Here is a 25009-nt window from a genome sequence, read left to right on the forward strand (position 1 = left end):
CAGTTCGTCCAATCTTTTTTCAAGGTTCCTATTTTCTTTGCGATGGGTTAGAACATGTTCTTTTAGCTCATTGTAGTTTCTTACTACCCATCTTCTGAAGTCTGATTCTGTCATTTCATCACCTTCCTTCTCCATCCGGTCTGGTTCCCTTGCTGGTGAGGAGTTGTGATCACTTTTAGGAGGAGAGGTGTTCTGGTTTCGGGAGTTTTCATCCTTTTTACGCTGGTTTCTACCCATTTTTGTGGGTTTATCCACCTGTTGTCTGTCTCTGTCCCAGGGAGTTGGAGCTTTATGAGTTTCCGTTGCACTACTGCCTTTTTTGATTTTTTTTTTTTTCAGGTCGGACCCGCCCAGCTAGCAGCACGCCTAGCCTCTGCCTGCCCGCAGGGGCTTTGCTGAGCTGCTGTGGGCTCCGCCCAGCTGCCCTGAGCTCTTCCCTGTAGTCCTTTTTATATGGGCGTAGTTAGAACTGTCTGGGCAATGGTGGCCCCGCCTCTGTTATGGCGGACTCTCTCTGTTGTGGCAGGTTGCCTCGGCAACGGCAGCCTGCCTCCGTAGCGGTGGAGAGTCTCAGTAATGGCGGAAGCCCCTCCCCCACGGAGCCGGACCGTCCCGGTTCAGCTGTGCTTGGTTTGAAGGGCTCAACCCAGAGGGTTTCCAATTACTGTTTTTGTTTTCGTTGTTGTTGGGGGTGGAGGGGTGGGACCAACCGAGCCTGATCACCTGGCTCCCTGACTCAGAGTCTTTTCTTTTAAGTTGAACGACCCCGCGTTCCGGTCGCTTGTTGAAAAGGCGCCGGGATCTCCCGTGCTGCGACTCACGGAGTCGGCTCGAACCGCGGCGCCGGCTCCTGGCGGATTTTTTGCCTAGGAATCTCCTGGCCTGACTCGCTATTTCAGATGAATGGGCTATTCTGCCGTCTCAAGGCTCTGCTCGCCAGCTAAGAGGGCTCCCAGACCAGTGGCTTTTGTATGGAGAACCGCAGCAACAGGGAGTGGTCACAGCAGCCGCGCGGGCGGAATCAGCCCCGCGGGGGCCAAAACAGCCGCACCGGCTGGGACTGCGACGCTGGCGACCCCTCTGCCTGGGTATCTCCTGGTCTGTGGGCAATAAGAGTTCGTCTGGAAATGCGGCGTCCACTCACCCTCTGCACTTTCACTGGGAGCTGAAGTCCTGAGCTGTTCTTAGGCGGCCATCTTGAAAGTCGGATCGCTTACATACTCTTGTAAGGACAGAACTACCATTTGACTCAGCAATTCTGTTACTGTGTATGTACCCAAAGAAGGTAAATCATTCTGTCATAAAGACACATGCACATGTATGTTCATTGCAGCACTATTCACAATAGCAAAGACATGGAATCTACCTAAATGCCAACATAGATTAAATAAAGAAAATGTGGTACACATATACCATGGAATATTATGCAATTATAAAAAAATAACAAGATCATGTCCTTTACAGGGACATGGATGGAGCTGGAGATCACCACCCTTATAAAACAAAGACAGGAACAGAAAACCAAATACCAGATGGTCTCACTTATTAGTGGGAGCTAAATGATGAGAACACTTGGACATATAGAGGGAACAGCAGACACTGGGGATTATTATAGGGTAAAGGGTAGGAGGAGGTAGAGGAGTGGGAACAATAACTATTGGGTACTAGGCTTAGTACCTGGGTGACAAAACAATCTGTACAGCAAACCTTTATGACAAACCTGGACATGTACCTTTGAACTTAAAAAAAATCAACCATATAGCTAAAGTATTAACATTTTTGTAAAATATGTTTTTTCTTTGCATGTTACTTTTATTTCTAATTTTAAGCTATGAAGACATAAAATATTATCTGTTTAAAAATGAAAGCTATATTAAAAGTTTACATTGAATTGATTTTTTAATCAAATTCAAAATGTCAAAAGCATCTGCATGACTAAGTCCTAAATTGCTTTCTTCCTGCTGAGATGTTGTTCTCCCTATGAAACTTCCTAATTTTAAAAATATATGGAAAATTATTAATCTAGCAATAAAATAGTTTTACTTGGTTGTTAGAAATTAGCAAGGTTATTATATTCAGTGTATCAGGTTATTTTGTACTCCAGAATTAGAGATTATATAGTTTCTTCCAAGGTTAATTCTAGGTCCTTGCCACTTAATTTTTTAAACACACAGAGGGTTTATTAGTTAATTAAAATAAGATCTCAAATGTGGCTGTTTTATCATCAATTTTCCGGTCCACAGATAATGGCTTATTGGGCCCTTCTCTATTTAGAGTCTTAGAGTTTCCCATAATAAATATTGTATAACTATGACTGTTTTCCGCTCTTCACGTCTCTGTTTCATAATGAGACACAAACTTCAAAACCTTTCCTTTTGTTTTTATTTTTTTCTTACTGGCATAGACTTTGCTTCAGACATGCGGCATTTACCACCCCCTGAACAGCTCACATTTATTTTCCTAGCTGAGAAATAATAAAAGTTATAAAATGACATTTAGTAATTGAACTCCGTTTCTTGCCACAGATATTCGGGCTTGGGGTTCCAAGGACATTAACGTGACATTGGTTTAACAGTTTCCTCCTGTTAAGAGAGAAGAGGGTGGGGTGAGAAGGGATTTTCTTTGGCTGCCACCTCTTTGAATGCCTTGCAAACTCTGGATTCTCTTCAAAAAAGATTGGCTAATTAAAAGTTAGGATCATTTACCAGCATTTGAGGATTTAGGATGGACTCATTTTAAAGCCCCTGCTGTTTACAGGCTCCTTTCTAGGTCATTGGAAGGGTTGTTTCCACCTTTTTGTATTAGTTTCCATTGGTGGCTGTAACAGATTGTCACAGATTTGATGGATTAAAACAAAAGGCATTTATTATCTCCTAGGTAAGTCTGAAATCATGGTGTGGCAGGACCAAACTGTCTTTTGAGGGCTTGAGGGGGAAGCTGTCCCTTTTCATTTCCAGCTTCTGGTGACCGTCAGCAGTCCTTGGCTTGTGGCTATGTCACCCCCATCTCTGCTACCGTGTTCATGTAGCCTGCTGTGCGTAAACCAGATCTCCCTGTCTTTCTTCTAAGGACTCTTTCGACTAGGTGTAGGGCCCACCCGGGTAATCCAGGATAATCCCTGTCGTGCTCCTTGATTTAATTGCATCTGCAGAGATCTTTATTAAAAGTAACATTTCCAGATTTCAAGGATTAGGACCTGATATCTTTTTTTTTTTTTTTTTTTTTTTTTTTTTTTTTAGGACCTTATGTCTTTTTGTTGTTGTTGTTGTTGAGGTAGTCTCACTCTATTGCCCAGGCTAGAGTGCAATGGCATAGTCTCAGCTCACTGCAGCCTCTGCCTCTGGGTTCAAGTGATTCTCTTGTCTTAGCCTCCTGAGTAGCTGGAACTAAAGACGCTCACCACCACGCCCAGATAATTTTTTCATAGAGACGGGGTTTTACCATATTGGTCAGACTGGTCTCAAACTCCTGACCTCAGGTGATCCACCCTCCTTGGCCTCCCAAAGTGCTGGGATTACAGAATTGAGTCAGTATGCCCGGCCAGGACCTGATATCTTTGGGTGGCCATTATTCAGTGAACATATTACACATATTCTAGCACTGTCTTCCACAGTCCTTACTGCAAGTCAGAAACCTAAGTTTAAGGTTCCCAAATGCCCCCGTGCAACCCTGCTTTCTCCTGTCATTTTTATTTGCTTTTAAAATATATTTCTAGGCTGGGAGTGGTGGCTCATGCCTATAATTCCAGCACTTCAAGAGTCCGAGATGGGCAGATACTTGAGCTTGGGAGTTTGAGACCAGCCTGGACATCATGGCAAAACTTCATCTCTACAAAAAATAAAAAAATTAGCCAGGCATGATGGCATGCATCTGTAGTCCCTGTAGTCTCAGCTACTTGGGAGGCTGAGATGGGAGGTGGCTTGAGCCTGGGAGGATGAGATTGCAGTGAGCTGTGATTTCACCACTGTACTCCAGCCTGGGTGACAGTCAGACCCTATCTCAAAAAAAAAAAGTTCATTAATTAATAGAAACATATTTCTATGTTTTTGTTAGTGCACAAGTAATATGTACTTTTTAAAAAATGTTTTAAATAGAAAAATTTAGCAAAATAAAAATTATCTATAGCCCAACTATCCAAAGATAGCCTATATTAACAGTTTCATTTTTTTCTAAGTATTTTGGCATTTTCAACATCTACATTTATGCTTGATGAATAAATGAATAAGTGAAGGAGCCAATAAACCACAGAATGTCTTCCCATCACAGATGATCTGGTTAAGGAAGTGGAGCTTGGACTCCTTGAGATCCAATTGTGTCTGACATTATCAGCTGCATGCTCCTAAACTTATTGGTGCCTTACCATTCCTTCTGTAAGATGACAATAGTTCTGGCACATATAAACCTCTGCAGATGTTAGTTACTACAATTCAGAGTGGGAAAAGGCACTCCAAGTAGAGGAACTTGGAATGGAAATTGTTGGGGTGGTTTTGTGTCAACATTTGCATCCATTTTTACTCTCAGTTAAAATTTTTCAAAATAACAAAAAGCACCTCAAGAAAGGTAGTGGGATGTTCCAGACAAATGCTGAATGCGTGTAATAATGCAGAGGGGTTCATATAATAGATGTATATTAATAAAGGTAATTTCTAGATCTCTTACAGTTTTGAGAGTGCAGTTATAGACTTTTGGATTTAGAATCATGTCTTTCTTTCCCTCATTTCCAATGTGTCTCCTCTCATAATTGAGGAATGTCTCCATTCTCCAAGGAATCAAAACATGCTGAAAAATGGAAGTGACCCCAGTGTAGTTAGGCTGGTGATGGCTATGCTCCCATGATGAATGCTCATGCAGGAAAACTCTATATGAGAAGAAATTTATGTTCTTTTGTTCTGTCCAGTGTGGAAATTCACATGGGGTAAAGGATCCTTGTGTCTAGAAAGAAAGGGTTAAATATTTTAAAATTAGTTATATCAGGAACACTCAAAACACAGCATATATTTTTCTATATTAAAATTAATGCTCTCTTGTTAGTCTCCTAGGATCTGAATGTCTGTAGTATTAAATCATATAATGAAAATGCTTTAAAATTAAATGAACCCAGAATGATAATGTTTCTCAAGTGTAGCTCTGCAGTTTACAGTATAAAACAGCAAGATGAGACTTCTGTATAATTTGTTTCTATTTATTTGCTAATTATAAAATAGTTTCATATTATTGTTTGTCATTTTAATTTTAAATAATTATTTGGAAATATTATGTGTTTTAGTTGCTTTTGTGTTTTTATTAGCTGAGAATATAGTACATTCTACAGTGTGTACAACTTTACTGATAGTATACTACAATTTTCTATAAGGAAATTTATAACAGTGCTTAGATCAGTGTTCCCCCAAATAATTATGCATCAGAATTACTAAGGTAGATTCCAAAATGGTTATCAATTTGGAAGTCTTCCCTTCTCTTTTCTCCCCCTCTCAGTACCCCAGGAATCTATGTAACTAATTTCAGAAGGGAAGCAGAAACTTGATAACTGTTTATAAAACTTCCCCATACTGCTTTAATAGCAGCATTGATTAGAAATAAGAACATAAATTGGCTTAACAGCTAAAGTTAAATCCTTAAAGCAATTTGCATTCATTCCATCACTTTTTGTTCACACAAATATGTATTAAGAATTTATCAGGCCAGAGTTTCTGCCTGATGTTTCCTGAGCTTTCTTTTTCTCATTTATAAAAACAAAAATATCTATGTTACAAAGTAATTGGGTGAATTAATGACATAAATACCATGCAAAGTGTTTAGCAAAGTAATAGTCAAGAAATATCACCAATCATCCTTATCAACATCAAATGTTACGGTGTTTATTGTTAGATTGCTAATTAGAGGTTTACTTGTTTTACTAACAAGTCTAGACTTGCAAACATGACAGTCAGCAATTTAATGTCAAATTTTCTAGTTAGTTAATCTCTCACTAGTTATTACGCACCTAGGTAATTATACTAGCATATTTATATTGAATCTTTACTATAATCATTTTATTATCTGGGGATTAACAAAATATGGGCCCAAAATAGCTTCAAGAATTATGGTATATCAGATTTTTAAATATTAAAGTAATAAATACTTCGAACGAGGCATTTTTCTACAAACTTTGTATCTATTAGCTAACAATGATGCCATGAAGTAGGATCTATTTTTATCCCATTTTAAGGATGAAGAACCTGAGCAAGGGGGAGAAAATGCCTGTTACAGAGTAATTGGGTGAATTAGTGACATAAATAACAGGCAAAGTGTTTAGCAAAGTAATATGTTGCCTGAAGTCATGTGACTAAAAGGTGTTAATGGGAACCCGCACCTAGGCAGCTTGACTCTAGAATAGATTTACTTAATCACAAAATTCATTGTTATCAGGAAATTACTATATAGCCAGAACACTTATGATTACAATTTAATATTTTTCATAAGTGTACAGTATCCTGTTTCCTTTTCATAACAGGGCCTTAATATGTAATACTTTTTTTTCCAATTTTCTGCCTTCCCTGAGTAATTTTTGGACACAGGAAATTACTGTGTCCAAAAATTACTCTATTGGCCGCTCTCACCTTTATATTCTGTGTGCCTAGGACAGGGCCTGGTACTTGCTAGGTGTTTTTTAATTAACATTAATATCTGTTTAATAAATTAATGAGATTACTTGCTATAAAGAAAAAAAATTGAACCAACTTATGTCATTTTATTAACACCTGTTGAATATTTATTTCACCTTGCTCTCACTTTCAGATCTTTATCTAATCTCATTAAAAATGCACATATATTGTCAAGCTGAGATTTTTCTAGTTCATTGTGATACTCACAATCATAATTTATGCTGGAAAAAAATCTCAGCATTGTGCTTATTAAACTAAACAGAGCTATTGCACATGCATGTATTTTTCCAATCTAAATTCCGAAGAATAAGATCCCTGTGCCTATTTTCAACAGCATCTAGCCTTACCCCCAATTTCTTGTGGTTTTGGCTCAGTAATCTGATATTAACTAGATATGATCTTTCGGTTTAATAGTAATTTTAGCTGACAGCAAACTACTAGTATGGTTGTGAATTATGTCGCTTTTGCCAACTCTTAGCTGTCAAACTATAAAAGATTTTGTTTTTCATATTTCATTTTGAAGTTTTAAAGATTCTTTGTAAAAAGAATATTTCTTATCAGGAATAAAAATATGTATAATTCCATTCTGAAAGTGCTGTTTAATTATTGTCATAAAATTGTCACCATACGTGCTGAACTCTTGTCAAAAAGTTTACATTTCCTTGTTATACCTGAGCTGCTTCTCACTGATCATCCAAAGTTTGCCATGAGGCATATTGAACATCAAAGGATAACATACCCTTACTTAGAAAACTCAGGACAGTTGCACTGGGTTCCTTTTGTCACTCAGTATTCCAGCAAGTAATTGATAGCTTTGTCACAAAAAAAAAGGTGATTGAAGAGTGTGTGATTTAAAAAACCATTTACCAAGTGTTGGAAAGGTTAGGTAAAACACTCTAGAGTGAAAAACACAGAGGAACTCCTTACCACTCTTACTTAGCTCTACTGGAATGTGGAGAAGCCCGTGATGAGACTTTAAGATTTAACCCAATACAAGTAGGACCATGTTGCAACTAGCATGGAAGGACATAGGTGAGTAAATATCTTGACCTATCTCTCTTGTGGTCTTCTGACATCCTGATGTAGCCTCTCAAACCTAATGTGAAGCCAGAGATCAAAAGAGCTTGGTTTATGCAATTTATAGAGATCAGTCTCTTAGAGTGTAGAATAGAGTGATGAGGGGAGAGAATATCTGGGGGAACAAACACAGAATATCCATCATATCTACTAAGAGAGAATTTTAAAATATCACATGGTTTTGGCTCAAGTTCATGGGCCTTATTAGACTGAAATCTTCCTAATTCCCGTATCTAACAGGGGAAATATTCTTCCAGATATAGAGAAAAATTGAAGTCTGTCTTTTACTCTTCCTTCTTTGTTTCTTGTTTAAGCTATGACTAGTTTCTGTACACGTTTCTTAAAATATATAATAATGCCTCTGTATTGCAACTGTATGTCATTTCTACTGACAATACCTTTCTTGACTTTACCCTCTTATGTCAAATTAATTGCTTTATGATAACAAACTTTTAAGAGTCTAGTATCATTAAATCTCCATCTGCTTTGCTTAAGAACCTACCCTGGTTCTCAGCTGCTATGCATATCAAGTGTAACATCCTCTGCCTAGGCTTAGAATTTCTACAGCACATCCTCAACACATGTAACCAACAATCTTCATTTTCTAATTATTCCTCCACATGGATCTTTTGCTTATTCTAATGTTCTCTGCTGCACATATGGATCTAATTTCTGCGTTGGTTGATGTTATTTCCTCCACTTTGAAAGATTATCCCTTGGTCACTAAATCTTAAAATCCTATCTTCCTCTTAAAATCATTTCCTTTATATACTTTTCCCTAACTAATCAGCCTGCCCTTATGACTCTCTTCTTAAACTTTTATTGTATTTATTGATTTTTAAAATACTGTCACACTCATTTGTTTTATAATTATGTACCATGTTATTCTGGTACTAAAGAGTATTATTACTTTCTTTCACGCACTTCACTTCACCCGAGATATTTAAAGAAATAATACCTGACACATGTTAGTCTGTCAACATAGTACTTTTGAGTTAGATTGGGCACCTGACTTGTACTTGTTTATTAGTCTGTTGCTTCTTTGGTTAATTTAGAGCAGCAACGGAAGAATTAACCAACTCACACAAACAAGCAGTGCATACTTTTTAGTGACTAATTTCTCTCTTAGATATTTGGCCTAAAGGAATACATTAGGGAGAAGCTCAAAGACTTACCCTCATGGATGTTTTTTATACATAATATGTTCCTTATAACACAAAAATTATAAACATATTACAACAGTAAAGAACATAAAAGTATGTATACTGAAGCAAGTACTATGTAATTCAGCTTTTAAAAAAGATGTAGATTACTACATTTTGCTTAATAATGACTTTTAAGTTTTAAAGCAGATAATAATTATCTTTTTATTTTGATTATTGTTTTGTGAAAATTGTTCTGTATGTTTATATACACATGCATAAATAAGCAAAAGTATGGGAGAATTTATATGATGTTAACATTGGTTATCTGTAGTGGGTAAATTAGAGATTTTTGTTTGTTTACCTGCATTTTCAGCACCATAAACATTGCTAAACACTTTGAAAATAACTATCACGTTTAAGACATTTCCTTTAGTTATGAACTTTACAGAATTTCTATACAATGTGATCAAGTTAGCTATTTCAGTTAAATGACTTTATTTTATTTACTGAATGATCTAATAAAATAACCACAGTAAATGTTTGTCAGTTACAGTATATCTTACCCTAAGCCTTGTCTGTTGATATTTAAACTACTATTTTTATGTTATGACTTGCTTGAAAAACTTGTCAAAATATAAAATTTATATAAAGGAAAATGTTAATAAAAATTTCAGCCAGAAGTAGCTATTTCACATGTACAAAAAAGACAGCAAAGGATAGTATTACTTGAAGTTTTTAAATTACCAAATATGACAGTTTAAGATTTCATGGAGGTAGTGCTTATGCCAGAGAGTTGCTTGAATTCAACTTATATGGCATATGTACAATTCAAGATCTTAAGTAGAGCCTGAAGCCATAGAATTAAACTGGAGCCATATATACACATACAAACACACATGTGCATCAATGAATATTAGATGTCATGTTCTAAAACTAAGATAAATCACAAATTCAATTACTTCACAAAGTCATTTCAGTAAGTAGAATAAATTCTTAATTGAAACAGTTGTTTTTACCACATTATGTGGAAACCACATAGATTAAATTTATTTAATAAAAGGTCTTTATTATAATGAATATCTTCAAAATATCTAGTAATTTTTAAAAATTACTTCAAAGATAGGTAAACAAAATGAGAAATGGGTTCTACAGGCCAGAGAAAACTAGATGTGATAAAAAGCAAGAAAATGTACTTTCTGGTGGAGAACAAAGGCAATTCCTCCAACACCTCACCTTGTAAGGCACGGAGGGAGAGGGAAACTTCAAACCTACAATTTTTGGGGGGTTTTGTTGGGGAGTGCTATGCTTTATCAATCCAAGCCCAGAAGGAGGGAAATGGCTGAGGACTATCATTTTCTGTGCCAAACCAAATAGGATGAAAATTGAGTAAAATACTACTTCAGCCAAATATTACTAACCATTTTTCAAGCTGGGAAAAGTGGACAATACAATAAGGTGGACAAAAGGATGGGCTTTTGAGTTCAGCACACTTAGTTCTTAATACTGGCTTCATATGCTAACAGTTCCCATTCACTCAACAATACACATTTTTAGACATTAACTATATGCCAGGCAGAATCCTTGGCATTAATGGTAAATTCGGGAGCAAAACACATATTATTTTTGGGCCCTTACAGTTTAACGAGGAAGATGAACTTTAATCAACTCATTTTTACAAATAACATAATGACATATGATGGTAAATCAGTCCAGGAAAAATTCAAGAATCTATGCAATATATTTTAGATGTAGCAGTCTTAAACATGATATAAAATTATCAGGGAAAGAATGTCATCCTAAGGTAGATGGGAGCATGCTGCCATTTATAGCAGGGTAGTTGCTGGATGATAGAAAGCCATAGAAAGCAAAACAGCTATAAGAACAGAAACATTAGCTTAGAGACTTGGGTAGAGTCAGACCACCTAGACTTTTTTCCTGAAGCAAATGAAAGCTATAGAAGATTTTTAAGCAGAAAAGTTGCAAGATCATTTATTTCTAAAGACACTCCAGCTGCAATAAGAAAAAAAAATGGATTGAAAGTTGTTAGAATATTGAGGAGAATTCATTGAAGGGGCATTTGAAAAATTCCAGACAAGAGATAATAGTTGCTTGAAATTAGAGAGTGGTAGTAGTAGAGACATACAGTAGAGCTAATGATTTCAACATTACTGGCTTTTGCAACTGAATAGAAGAGGGTGTCAGTCACTGAGCTGGGGAATACATAATAAGAGCCAGATTTACTTGCATTTTAATTTGACTAAGTTGAGTTTAAGAAGCTTTTTGAGATACCCAAGTGTAATTGTCAAATAAGCTTTTGAATGTATCTGACACTCAGTGTCCTAGGTTAGAAACATTACTCTGATATTCATTGATTTACAGTTGGTTATTGAAGTCATAGGCATAACATAGTCATAGGCATAACATAGGTTATTGAAGTCATATAGTTAATGTCTAAAAATGAGCTAGAGAAAGAGAGTATGAGAGTCAGAGAGAATAGATCATTGGATAAATCTTTTTAAAAACTAATATTTAAAGGTCAATTAGCAAATGAGATTCAGACAACAGAGAAATGAGGAAAGACCCTAGAGAAAACCAAGAAACAAAGGAAAGAAGGTGCTTCAAGGAAAAAGTGGTCAATAGTGATGAATACTACCAGAAAGTCAAGTTCACTGAGAAGTGAACATTATCACACATGCAGCTTGTGAGAGTCATGTAAGTGGAATTATGGGTGCATCAACCAGGCCGCAGTGGATACAATGAGGAAATAGATACAGTAGAGACAACTATTTGCTAGGCAAGAAAAAAAAATAGAATAATAGCTGGAGAGGGAAGTCAAAGTATTTTTTTTTTTTTTTTTTTTTTTTGTTTGTTTGTTTTTTTATTGCATTTTAGGTTTTGGGGTACATGTGATGAACATGCAAGATTGTTGCATAGGTACACACATGGCAGTGTGCTTTGCTGCCTTCCGTCCCCTCACCTGTATCTGTCATTTCTCCCCATGCTATCTCTTCCCACCTCCCCACCCCCCGCCCCTCCCCCATTTCCCCCCAACAGACCCCAGTGTGTAGTGCTCCCCTCCCTGTGTCCATGTGTTCTCATTGTTCAACACCCGCCTATGAGCGAGAATATACGGTGTTTGATTTTCTGCTCTTGTGTCAGTTTGCTGAGAATGATGGTTTCCAGGTTCATCCATGTCCCTATAAAGGACGTGAACTCATCGTTTTTGATGGCTGCATAATATTCCATGGTGTATATGTACCACATTTTCCCTATCCAGTCTATCATCGTTGGGCATTTGGGTTGGTTCCAGGTCTTTGCTATTGTAAACAGTGCTGCAATGAACATTCGTGCGCACGTGTCCTTGTAGTAGAATGATTTATAATCCTTTGGATATATACCCAGTAATGGGATTGCTGGGTCAAATGGGATTTCTATTTTTAAGTCCTTGAGGAATCGCCACACTGTCTTCCACAATGGTTGAATTAATTTACATTCCCACCAACAGTGTAAAAGTGTTCCTATTTCTCCACATCCTCTCCAGCATCTGTTGTTTCCCGATTTTTTAATGATCGCCATTCTAACTGGTGTGAGATGGTATCTCAATGTGGTTTTGATTTGCATTTCTCTGATGACCAGTGATGATGAGCATTTTTTCATATGTCTGTTGGCCTCCTGTATGTCTTCTTTTGTAAAGTATCTGTTCATATCCTTTGCCCATTTTTGAATGGGCTTGTTTGTTTTTTTCTTGTAGATCTGCTTTAGTTCTTTGTAAATTCTGGATATCAGCCCCTTGTCAGATGGGTAGACTGCAAAAATTTTTTCCCATTCTGTTGGTTGCCAATTCACTCTACTGACTGTTTCTTTTGCCGTGCAGAAGCTGTGGAGTTTGATTAGGTCCCATTTGTCTATTTTGGCTTTTGTTGCCATTGCTTTTGGCGTTTTGGTCATGAAGTCCTTGCCTACACCTATGTCCTGAATGGTTTTGCCTAGATTTTCTTCTAAGGTTTTTATGGTATTAGGTCTGATGTTTAAGTCTTTAATCCATCTGGAGTTAATTTTGGTGTAAGGTGTCAGGAAGGGGTCCTGTTTCTGCTTTCTGCACATGGCTAGCCAGTTTTCCCAACACCATTTATTAAACAGGGAGTCCTTTCCCCATTGCTTGTTTTTGTCAGGTTTGTCGAAGATCAGATGGTTGTGGGTATGTTGTATTTCCTGTGAGGCCTCTGTTCTGTTCCATTGGTCTATATCTCTGTTTTGGTACCAGTACCATGCTGTTTTGATTACTGTAGCCTTGTAGTATAGTTTGAAGTCCGGTAGTGTGATGCCTCCCGCTTTGTTCTTTTTGCTTAGAATTGACTTGGCTATGCGGGCTCTCTTTTGGTTCCATATGAAGTTTAAGGTGTTTTTTTCCAGTTCTGTGAAGAAGGTCAATGGTAGCTTGATGGGAATAGCATTGAATCTGTAAATTACTTTGGGCAGTATGGCCATTTTCACGATGTTGATTCTTCCTAACCATGAACATGGAATGTTTCTCCATCTGTTTGTATCCTCTCTTATTTCGTTGAGCAATGGCTTGTAGTTCTCCTTGAAGAGGTCCTTTACGTTCCTTGTTAGTTGTATTCCTAGGTACTTTATTCTCTTTGTAGCAATTGTGAATGGCAGTTCGTTCTTGATTTGGCTCTCTTGAAGTCTATTACTGGTGTATAGGAATGCTTGTGATTTTTGCACGTTGATTTTGTATCCTGAGACTTTGCTGAAGTTGTTTATCAGTTTCAGGAGATTTTGGGCTGAGATGATGGGGTCTTCCAGATATACAATCATGTCATCTGCAAATAGAGACAATTTGATTTCCTCCTTTCCAATTTGGATACCCTTTATTTCTTTTTCTTGCCTGATTGCTCTGGCTAGAACTTCCAGTACTATATTGAATAGGAGTGGTGAGAGAGGGCATCCTTGTCTAGTGCCAGATTTCAAAGGGAATGCTTCCAGTTTTTGCCCATTCAGTATGATATTGGCTGTTGGTTTGTCGTAAATAGCTTTTATTGTTTTGAGATACGTTCTGTCAATACCTAGTTTATTGAGGGTTTTTAGCATAAAGGGTTGTTGAATTTTGTCAAAAGCCTTCTCTGCATCAATCGAGATAATCATGTGGTTTTTGTCTTTGGTTCTGTTTATGTGGTGAATTACGTTTATGGACTTGCGTATGTTGAACCAGCCTTGCATCCCCGGGATGAATCCTACTTGATCATGGTGGATGAGCTTTTTGATATGCTGTTGCAATCGGTTTGCCAGTATTTTATTGAAGATTTTTGCATCTATGTTCATCATGGATATTGGCCTGAAATTTTCTTTTCTTGTTGAGTCTCTGCCGGGTTTTGGTATCAGGATGATGTTTGTCTCGTAAAATGATTTGGGAAGGATTCCCTCTTTTTGGATTGTCTGGAATAGTTTCAGAAGGAATGGTATCAGCTCCTCCTTGTATGTCTGGTAGAATTCAGCTGTGAACCCATCTGGACCTGGGCTTTTTTTGGGTGGTAGGCTCTTTATTGCTGCCTCAACTTCAGACCATGTTATTGGTCTATTCAGGGTTTCGGCTTCTTCCAGGTTTAGGCTTGGGAGGTTGCAGGTGTCCAGGAATTTATCCATTTCTTCCAGGTTTACTAGTTTATGTGCATAGAGTTGTTTGTAATAATCTCTGATGATGGTTTGGATTTCTGTGGAATCTGTGGTGATATCCCCTTTATCGTTTTTTATTGCATCAATTTGGTTATTCTCTCTTTTCTTTTTTATTAATCTGGCTAGTGGTCTGTCTATTTTGTTGATCTTTTCAAAAAACCAGCTCCTGGATTTATTGATTTTTTGAAGAGTTTTTTGTGTCTCTATTTCCTTCAGTTCTGCTCTGATCTTAGTTATTTCCTGTCTTCTGCTAGGTTTTGAGTTTTTTTGATCTTGCTCCTCTAGCTCTTTCAATTTTGATGATAGGGTGTCAATTTTAGATCTCTCCTTTCTTCTCATGTGGGCACTCATTGCTATATATTTTCCTCTAGAGACTGCTTTAAATGTGTCCCAGAGATTCTGGTATGTTGTGTCTTCGTTCTCATTGGTTTCGAAGAACATCTTTATTTCTGCCTTCATTTCATTGTTTATCCAGTCAACATTCAAGAGCAAGTTGTTCAGTTTCCATGAAGCTGTGCGGTTCTGAGTTAGTTTCTGCATTCTGAGTTCTAACTCGATTGCACTGTGGTCTGAGAGACTGTTTGTTATGATTTCTGTTCTTTTGCATTTGCTGAGGAGTGATTTATTGCCAATTATGTGGTCAATTTTAGAGTAGGTGTGATGTGGTGCTGAGAAGAATGTATATTCTGTGGATTTGGGGTGGAGAGTTCTGTAAATGTCTATTAGGTTTGCTCGTTCCAGGTCTGTGTTCAGGTCCTGGATATCCTTGTTGATTTTCTGTCTGGTTGATCTGTCTAATATTGACAATGGGGTGTTAAAGTCTCCCACTATTATTGTGTGGGAGTCTAAGTCTCTTTGTAAGTCATTAAGAACTTGCCTTATGTATCTGGGTGCTCCTGTATTGGGTGCATATATATTTAGGATCGTTAGCTCTTCTTGTTGCAGTGATCCTTTTACCATTATGTAATGACCTTCTTTGTCTCTTTTGATCTTTGTTGCTTTAAAGTCTATTTTATCAGAGATGAGAATTGCAACTCCTGCCTTTTTTTGCTCTCCATTTGCTTGGTAGATCTTCCTCCATCCCTTTATTTTGAGCCTTTGTGTATCCTTGCATGTAAGATGGGTTTCCTGGATACAGCACACTGATGGGTTTTGGCTTTTTATCCAATTTGCCAGTCTGTGTCTTTTGATTGGGGCATTTAGTCCATTGACATTTAGGGATAGTATTGTTATGTGTGAATTTGATGCTGTCATTTTGATGCTACCTGGCTGTTTTGTTGGTTAGTTGATGCAGATTCTTGATTGTGTTGCTGCTTTTTTACCATTTGGTGTGTTTTTGGAGTGGCTGGTACTGGTTGTTCCTTTATATGTGTAGAGCCTCTTTCAGGAGTTCTTGTAGAGCAGGTTTGGTGGTGATGAAATCTCTGAGTGCTTGCTTGTTCACAAAGGATTTTATTTTTCCTTCACTTATGAAGCTGAGTTTGGCTGGATAGGAGATTCTGGGTTGAAAGTTCTTTTCTTTAAGGATGTTAAATATTGGCCCCCAGTCTCTTCTGGCTTGTAGGGTTTCTGCTGAGAGATCTGCTGTGAGTCTAATGGGCTTCCCTTTGTGGGTAACCCGACCTTTCTCTCTGGCTGCCCTTAGCATTTTCTCTTTCATTTCAACCCTGGTGAATCTGACGATTATGTGCCTTGGGGTTGCTCTTCTTGAGGAATATCTCTGTGGTGTTCTCTGTATTTCCTGGATTTGAATATTGGTCTGCCTTGCTAGGTTGGGGAAGTTTTCCTGGATAATATCCTGAAGAGTATTTTCCAGCTTGGATTCATTCTCTTCATCACATTCAGGTACACCTATCAGACGTAGATTAGGTCTTTTCACATAGTCCCACATTTCTTGAAGATTTTGTTCATTCCTTTTTGCGCTTTTTTCTCTGTTCTTGCCTTCTCTTTTTATTTCATTGAGTTGGTCTTCGACCTCTGATATCCTTTCTTCTGCTTGGTCAATTCGGCTGTTGAAGCTTGTGCATGCTTCACGAAGCTCTCGTGTTGCATTTTTCCGCTCCATCAATTCACTTATTCTCCTCTCTATGCTGTCCATTCTCGTCAGCAGTTCGTCCAATCTTTTTTCAAGGTTCCTATTTTCTTTGCGATGGGTTAGAACATGTTCTTTTAGCTCATTGTAGTTTCTTACTACCCATCTTCTGAAGTCTGATTCTGTCATTTCATCACCCTCCTTCTCCATCCGGTCTGGTTCCCTTGCTGGTGAGGAGTTGTGATCACTTTTAGGAGGAGAGGTGTTCTGGTTTCGGGAGTTTTCATCCTTTTTACGCTGGTTTCTACCCATTTTTGTGGGTTTATCCACCTGTTGTCTGTCTCTGTCCCAGGGAGTTGGAGCTTTATGAGTTTCCGTTGCACTACTGCCTTTTTTGATTTTTTTTTTTTTTTTCAGGTCGGACCCGCCCAGCTAGCAGCACGCCTAGCCTCTGCCTGCCCGCAGGGGCTTTGCTGAGCTGCTGTGGGCTCCGCCCAGCTGCCCTGAGCTCTTCCCTGTAGTCCTTTTTATATGGGCGTAGTTAGAACTGTCTGGGCAATGGTGGCCCCGCCTCTGTTATGGCGGACTCTCTCTGTTGTGGCAGGTTGCCTCGGCAACGGCAGCCTGCCTCCGTAGCGGTGGAGAGTCTCAGTAATGGCGGAAGCCCCTCCCCCACGGAGCCGGACCGTCCCGGTTCAGCTGTGCTTGGTTTGAAGGGCTCAACCCAGAGGGTTTCCAATTACTGTTTTTGTTTTCGTTGTTGTTGGGGGTGGAGGGGTGGGACCAACCGAGCCTGATCACCTGGCTCCCTGACTCAGAGTCTTTTCTTTTAAGTTGAACGACCCCGCGTTCCGGTCGCTTGTTGAAAAGGCGCCGGGATCTCCCGTGCTGCGACTCACGGAGTCGGCTCGAACCGCGGCGCCGGCTCCTGGCGGATTTTTTGCCTAGGAATCTCCTGGCCTGACTCGCTATTTCAGATGAATGGGCTATTCTGCCGTCTCAAGGCTCTGCTCGCCAGCTAAGAGGGCTCCCAGACCAGTGGCTTTTGTATGGAGAACCGCAGCAACAGGGAGTGGTCACAGCAGCCGCGCGGGCGGAATCAGCCCCGCGGGGGCCAAAACAGCCGCACCGGCTGGGACTGCGACGCTGGCGACCCCTCTGCCTGGGTATCTCCTGGTCTGTGGGCAATAAGAGTTCATCTGGAAATGCGGCGTCCACTCACCCTCTGCACTTTCACTGGGAGCTGAAGTCCTGAGCTGTTCTTAGGCGGCCATCTTGAAAGTCGGATCCAAAGTATTTTTTTAATGGCATAGACTTTTAAGTATATCTCAGCACTGAATGAAATGATCAGCTAAAGAGAGAAATTTAAACAGAGGAAAGAGAAGGAATAATTGATGCAGTGGCTCACTCCTATAATTCCAGCACTTTGGGAGCTGGGGCACTTTGGATCACCTGCGGTCAGGAGTTAAAGACTAGCCTGGCCAACATGATGAAACGCTGTCTCTACTAAAAATACAAAAATTAGCTAGGTGCGGTGACAGGTGCCTGTAATCCCAGCTACTGGGGAGGCTGAGGCAATGGAATTACTTAACCCGGGAGGCAGAGGTTACAGTGAGCTGAGAGTGCACCATTACACTCCCAGCTGGGCAAAAAGAGTGAAACCCCATCTCAACAAACAAAATAAAAAAGAAAGAAAGAAAGAAAAGAAAAAAACAAAGAAAGAGAAGAGATAATCAAAAGAAGGCTTATCACAATTTTGGCTAAGTCTGGCTTGTTTACAGAGTTATAAAATGAGGAAAATAATACTTACCTCATAAGATTATACTAGCAATATGATGTGGGTAGAAGGTTTAGTAAAATTTCTGGGACACAGAATGTGTTTAATAAATTGGTGCTTAAGATGAACCTAGCAGCTAACATACATATTAGTCCTATACCTATTAGATTATCAACAAGTATTTCTTAAATCTTGAGTGAATATGATTCTGGCACATAATTTTTTATTATTGGGAATATAAAAGAGTCTGATGCATCTTACTGTATACTGGGTTATAGATACCCCTTAGATATTCACTGATTATAATGATGATATCTGATGTTTGCTATCTGATGATGTTGATGTTTGGGTATTTGCGTTTACAGGGTACCATTTTTCTGCCTGGAAACAAAGTTTTAGAGCATCCCTGCAATGAAGAGAATCCAGGGAAGTTCCTTTTTGAAGTAGTTCCAGGTAAGATATTTTCCTAGTCTGATTAAATTATTGTCCCCCTGTGTTTGTAAAGGTGAAGATAGGTCAGGCAGGTTTCCTTCTTTTTGAGTCATGACTAAGAACCTTAATTTGAGGACACAATTATCAAATTTGGTTAGTGTTGCTACACATAATGACTGCAGGTTCATATACTAGTACAAATGAATGCACTCACACACACATACTCTGACCACATAACTATTGGATTTCCATTTGTCCATGAGACTCCATAGTTGACCAGAAGTCATGACACAGTATTTGCTCAGGACTGTTGGAGATAAATTTGATTTTACAGTGCTCTTGTGATATGAAATTTGACAAGGTGTTATAGGTCGAATGCTTTGCCCAATGAAATCACTGACATATTTCCTCACACAGTTGCATTTTAAAGGAGGTATTGTTATTAAAAAAAAAAAAAAAAACTCTTAGTACTGAATACTTGTAATACCTACCAAGTATTACAGTTCTGTACCTCAGCTTTGCTCCCAGTCAATCACTTCCATGTGTTTCTGTGGTAGAGCCGAGGATGGCTCTGCTAAGACATCAAATCCTGCCGTTCAACTTCTGAAACATCTGTTAGTTTTTCCTAGTCATCTGTATTCATTCCTCTTAGTGTACCTGATCTCCACTAAAATCTTTGCCTAACCCAGTAACAATTCCTCCAAGGTCATCATCTACCTCTTTGATCAGTTCTTCAACCTTTCCTTATCCCTCAATGTAAGAAAAAGGGAAGTAGGAATCTGGTTTTCTTAGTTTTGGCTCTGGCTGACCCAGTTTATGTAATATTGATATTGATTTGATCACAGGCTAGGGTGGATGTGAATTTATTTGGGTAAGTATGGAGTTCTCATCAATAATGCTGCCACAAAGGCAGTCAATAAAATGTCTTTTCCCCATATTTATAAATGCTGGGAATCTAAAATGGGAAAGCATATTTTTCCTCTCGATGAAAACAGCTGTAGCACTGAGTTCATCTGGCTCTTGATGGAATCCATGACTAAATGTTAATTAATGCAGCTGAAGTGCAGAAAGGTTAGTCAGATGCAATGTGTTATTTGTTTCCCTCCAGGGAGAACATATTGTAAGAAACCTGAATCTTATTTGCCTTATTAAATCCTTTTATTCTACTTCTTAGTGGAATACCCTGTATAGAACTAGATTCCAGATGTTGCAGAGTCTTTGAAGTATCAGTAGAGGAAATTTCTTTTCCGATTTATTCTCAAACAATAGCTCATGTTGGCTTTTAAATCAGCATGATATTAAACTGACAGTTGAGTCCGTATCTCCAATAATGCTAGAGGTCTACTTTTCCATTCAGTCTACTAGCTGCAAGGAGGTATCCTCTTTTGGTGAAGAAGTTCTGAAGTAATATAGATGGATATTTTCAGTACTGTTTTAGAGAGAGTCATGTCTTCAAGACCAGGAAGTAATGGATAAAACCTCTCCTCCAACATTTCTATTCTAAATAATCTGTTTCACATGCAGTGCGTATGACATAATGGCTTTTGATGAGCAAAGCTTAAGAAGTTTAAGATTGTGTAATATGGAATCTGAAGGTTGTCCTTTCAAAAAAAATTATAGGAAATTCAAGCTTGCTTCTGTAATTATGAAGATAAACATAGTATGTGAGTAGGTCATTTGAAAAGATGCTTCCTGAATTATTAATACAGTATGTAGTAGCTACTAAATTAGGTTGTATGATTCTAAGTCATCTTATGGAGTGTGAGTGTTCCAAATGTATCTTTGAAGAAAGAGCTGGAAACACAAAGCACTACGTAGAAAATCAGTGTCTGTGTCATTAATTCTGGCCATTGGGGCTTTACTGGTAGGCCTTTGACATCAAGATGACATTTCTAGGCAAATGCTTCTGCACTTGTGTGATAATGTGGGATCTGAATCAGATTATTTTTATCAATATTTGCAAAATTTGGGTTATTTAGGGATAGCATAACAATTTATCTTTGCAAATGGGAATGACAAGATAATATTTTTCAGTTTTTTCAGTTGTGTCATTGTTTAACGTGAGAATTTGGGAAGTTGCAACAGAGTGTTTTCATTTGCCAGAATGCACAGGAGGCAGGAAGGTTTGCAGAAATGTGGTTGGTAATGTATACAGAACCCTCTGCAGGCTATGGGCCTACCTGGCAGCAGATCCTCATAAAGCATATTTAGTCTATACTGGCTTTCTCTTTGCAGAAGAATTTTCTTTATAATATTGCAGTTTCAGGGGATGTCAGTGTTTATGCCATTTTTCCAGTTCCAAAATGATTCCATTCCATTCTAGAAATTTGAAGTATGTAACTTGAAACCCTTAATAAAATTTGGATTTAATTTAAAAAGTATATTTCAATTGTCACTCCAGGAAATCTATCATAAAGATGATGCTTACAGACCCAAGTGTCTGTCTTTACGGATAGCTAAATCAAGCCTAACTATTCAGGGTGTATCATTGAATAGGAGAGTATTACATATTTTAATCTCATCTGCCATAATGGTTTCCAACAAAACTAACAAAAGCCTCTAGCAAGCTCTTTGCCATATATTCTAGTGCTACATGCATACATACACATTTGTGTGTGTGTTACAAATATAGTTTATCCACACGTGCATTGTGTGTCCTTACAATTTATCCATATGTATCTATATATATGTAGGAATTTTTTATTTATTTTTATTTTATTTATTTATTTATTTTGAGACAAAGTCTCACTCTGTCGCCTAGGCTAGAGTGCAGTGACATGATCTCAGCTCACTGCAACTTCTGCCTCCCAGGTTCAACTCCTGCCTCAGCCACCCAAGTGGCTGGGACTAGAGGTGTGTGCCACCACACCCGGCTAATTTTTTGTGTTTTTAGTGGAGATGGGGTTTCACCATGTTAGCCAGATTGGTCTCGATCTCCTGATCTCGTGATCCGCCCACCTTGGCCTCCCAAAGTCCTGGGATTACAGGCGTGAGCCACTGTACCAGGCCAATAAGCAGGAATTTTTATTTTGTTTTATTTTTGCTTCTGCTTTGTGCTGAAATATTCTATGAAACCAAGGAATAATCACATAAAAATAATAAAACACAAGAATTTTCAACAAAATTGAGAGCCTCAGTTCTTTGTATATTACTTATTTATATTTGTTTATGTATTATATTTCTATGCATATTTTAGGCTTTTGTAAAAACCTATTTGAAAAAAAAATCCACTATATTTTAGGGTTAATTTCCTATAGATTCATTAGCCCATGAAATGAATTCTCTCTCTGAATAATGCCATGAGTTATAGATGTTTTCCTCCAAATTTTTTTCTATTTCTGTGTTATTCAAAGAGATATCAGCCAAATTGGCAAATTTGAAGGCTTCTCTGTCAGACATGCCAAATTTTAGACTTAAGTGAACTTTTATGGCCAAGGGCCAGGCTTTTGGGAAATGTGGTTTAGAAAGAAAGATTGGCAAATCTTTAATGAACAGTTCTTGAAGAAAGAACATGCAGTTGGTCTCTGCTTCTCTCAATGTGTTCTAGTTGAGTTTTCCTTGCAATCTTTTAAAAAAAAAATAGTAGTTACTGGAATAATGATCCCCTAACTTTCTTAGGAGAGAAGTCTCTCAGAGAGAGAAAAAATAAAATGACAAAGAAACAGATAAGATAGAGGCAAAATAAGACAAAGGAGGACTGCCTGTATCTCCATATATTTAGAAACCACATCTTTCTTGCTTATTACTGCATACCTAACACCTGGGAATAGCATAGTATAACACATGGTGCTAAACAAATATTTATTGAAGTGCATATGTTTACCAGGCTTATGGAGGAATCTCAATCATCTGAAACTGCCCCCACTCTGCTATGTCGAGCTCCTATTTCCTGTTGCTTAGGACATTTTTGCCCCTGTTGAAGCAAAGACCTCTTTGTCACTCTAGTGGCTAAAGTAGAGAGAAACTCCTCACCTGTTTCCTCTCCTACTTTTCTGCCTTCCTTTCTGATGATGAGGCGAAGAGACAGATGGAAGAAGGTAGAGATCTTCCTACACAGATGCCATTGCTAGGGCATAGTCCCTTCGCACTGACTGGTCATTACAAACATTCCTCTCTAAAAGCTGCATCTTTCATGGGTGCATTTGTGGATTTTTCGGTGTGTCTGGAATTAGAAATCCACTCCATGTGCTAGTATTCTCCTGGCATTGGGGTGGTCCTGTTGGATGGGATACAGCAAAAGGGCTCAAAGGCCAGCTGCTTGCTTTGTGTTTATTCAGCAACTAGGAAACTCATGTACCCTGGCCTGCAATGTCAGGGAAATGCAGGCTGTTTCACTGCCGCTGCCTCCTTTGGCTTGTAATTTTCTCCATGGGTTATCAGCTTCAGTGCCCAGCAAGGTCAGTGGCTTGCCAAGCTTCAGAGGCCGTCATGAGTCCCTGACTTAGAGAACTCCTAGGTCACTGTTCCAGCACACATCAACATCTACCAGCAGTACTCTTGTTCTGATGGTTGGGAGAATTTCTAGTCCTCCCACTCAAAAAAATAGTGTTTATTTTGAAAACTGCTTTCTCCAAGTATCACTTCCTTTTTTCTAGTTTGCCCCTCAAAACAGTCAGGGCCATTTGGGTTCTCGGAAACGCTTTCTCTCTGTAAACCCAGCAGGAAAGTGGCTAGGCACAATTTTCATTGGTGTTTTCAACTTAGAATGTGGAGTTTTAGCCTCTTTGGGGAAGTGGAGGGTGGACCTTCGCTGCAATTCTCAAATAATGGGGATAAAATATTTTATTTATATCTATCTATAATCTTAGATTGGAGTCCAGGAACACTCTGATGGAGAATGACCTTAGGTTGTCATGGGAAAGGTTCTCTGAAGATACTTTTATTCTGTGAGGAAAGCAGGATGTAACAGGAGCACCTGACCCTGCAACACCATAGCCACTGAGGTCTTAGCTGATCCAGTGGAGTCTCCTGAGGCTGGGATCCCTCTCAATATTGCTTCAAACTGAGGGACTGGTCTTTGTTTCCTGGTGCCATGTAGTCATTGATTGGGAGGAGAGAAACAGATAAACTTAGGTGAAGCTGTTTCCTGCTGCTTTATAGAACCATGAGAATCTCTTTGTGTCTTTAGCAACCAATATACCAGTCCTTGGGATCTAGATAGAGTATTACAGTATCCATTATAATGTCTAGAACCTTATCAGTTTTTAGACATCTGTATTCCAGGCAATGTTCCAGGCTGTTTGCATGTATCCCTTTATTTAAACCTTACTACAACTCTGTGAGGTAGACAATGTCATTATCTTCATTCTACAAATGACAGAACTGAGGCACAGAGAAGTAATTTTATAGAGGTTAAAAAGCTAACACTAGGCCTGGCACAGTGGCTCATGCCTGTAATCCCAGTAATTTGGGATGCCAAGGCGGGCAGGTCACCTGAGATTGGGAGTTCAAGACCAGCCTGACCAACATGAAGAAACTCCGTCTCTACTAAAAATACAAAATTAGCCGGGCATGGTGGTATATGACTATAATCCCAGATACTCAGGAGGCTAAGGCAAGAGAATCTCTTGAACTCTGGAGGCAGAGGTTGTGGTGAGCCAAAATCACACCATTGCACTCCAGCCTGGACAACAGAGCAAGACTCTGTCTTAAAATTTAAAAAGCTAACACTAAGTAGTGAAGGTATATTTACATTTGTGTGTTGTGATGGTTTTGTGTGTGTGTGTGTGTGTGTGTGTGTGTGTATTTGTATGTGTGTGTGTATATATATATATATTTCTATGTGTATATATATGTATTTCTATGTGTGTGTAGATATAGATATATATTTCTGTGTGTATATATATATATATATATATACACACATACACACACATCACTAATTTATAGGTAAAGTTCCAAGAAGTCAAAATAACATTGCATGTATCTTAATTTTTTTTTAAAAAATGAGCTGGATGCCAGGCCCAGTGGCTCACACTTGTAATCCCAGCATTTTGGGAGGCCAAGGCAGGTGTGGATCACGTGAGGTCAGGAGTTCAAGACCAGTCTGGCCAACATGGTGAAACCTCAGCTCTACAAAAATACAAAAGTTAGCTGGGCATGATGGCTGGTGCCCATAATCGTAGCTACTTGGGAGGCTGAGGCAGAAGAATCACTTGAACCCGGGAGGTGGAGGTTACAGTGGGTCGAGATAGTGCTATTACACTCCAGTCTGGGTGACAGAGCA

General features: G+C 38.7%; 1 protein-coding gene across 2 annotated transcripts in view; it reads left to right on the forward strand.

Moving 5' to 3' along the window:
* The window catches only part of ARHGAP24 (Rho GTPase activating protein 24), a 498792-nt gene that overhangs the window by 209688 nt on the left and 264095 nt on the right, over positions 1-25009 (forward strand). For both annotated transcript variants that reach the window (XM_003923977.4, XM_074396393.1), the window contains exon 3: positions 18717-18804. In XM_003923977.4, coding sequence (XP_003924026.2) covers positions 18717-18804 — 88 coding nt within the window. The remainder of the gene's footprint in view (positions 1-18716; positions 18805-25009) is intronic.

Source organism: Saimiri boliviensis, chromosome 3 (assembly GCF_048565385.1).
Source record: "Saimiri boliviensis isolate mSaiBol1 chromosome 3, mSaiBol1.pri, whole genome shotgun sequence".
In the NCBI taxonomy this organism is placed as follows: domain Eukaryota; kingdom Metazoa; phylum Chordata; class Mammalia; order Primates; family Cebidae; genus Saimiri; species Saimiri boliviensis.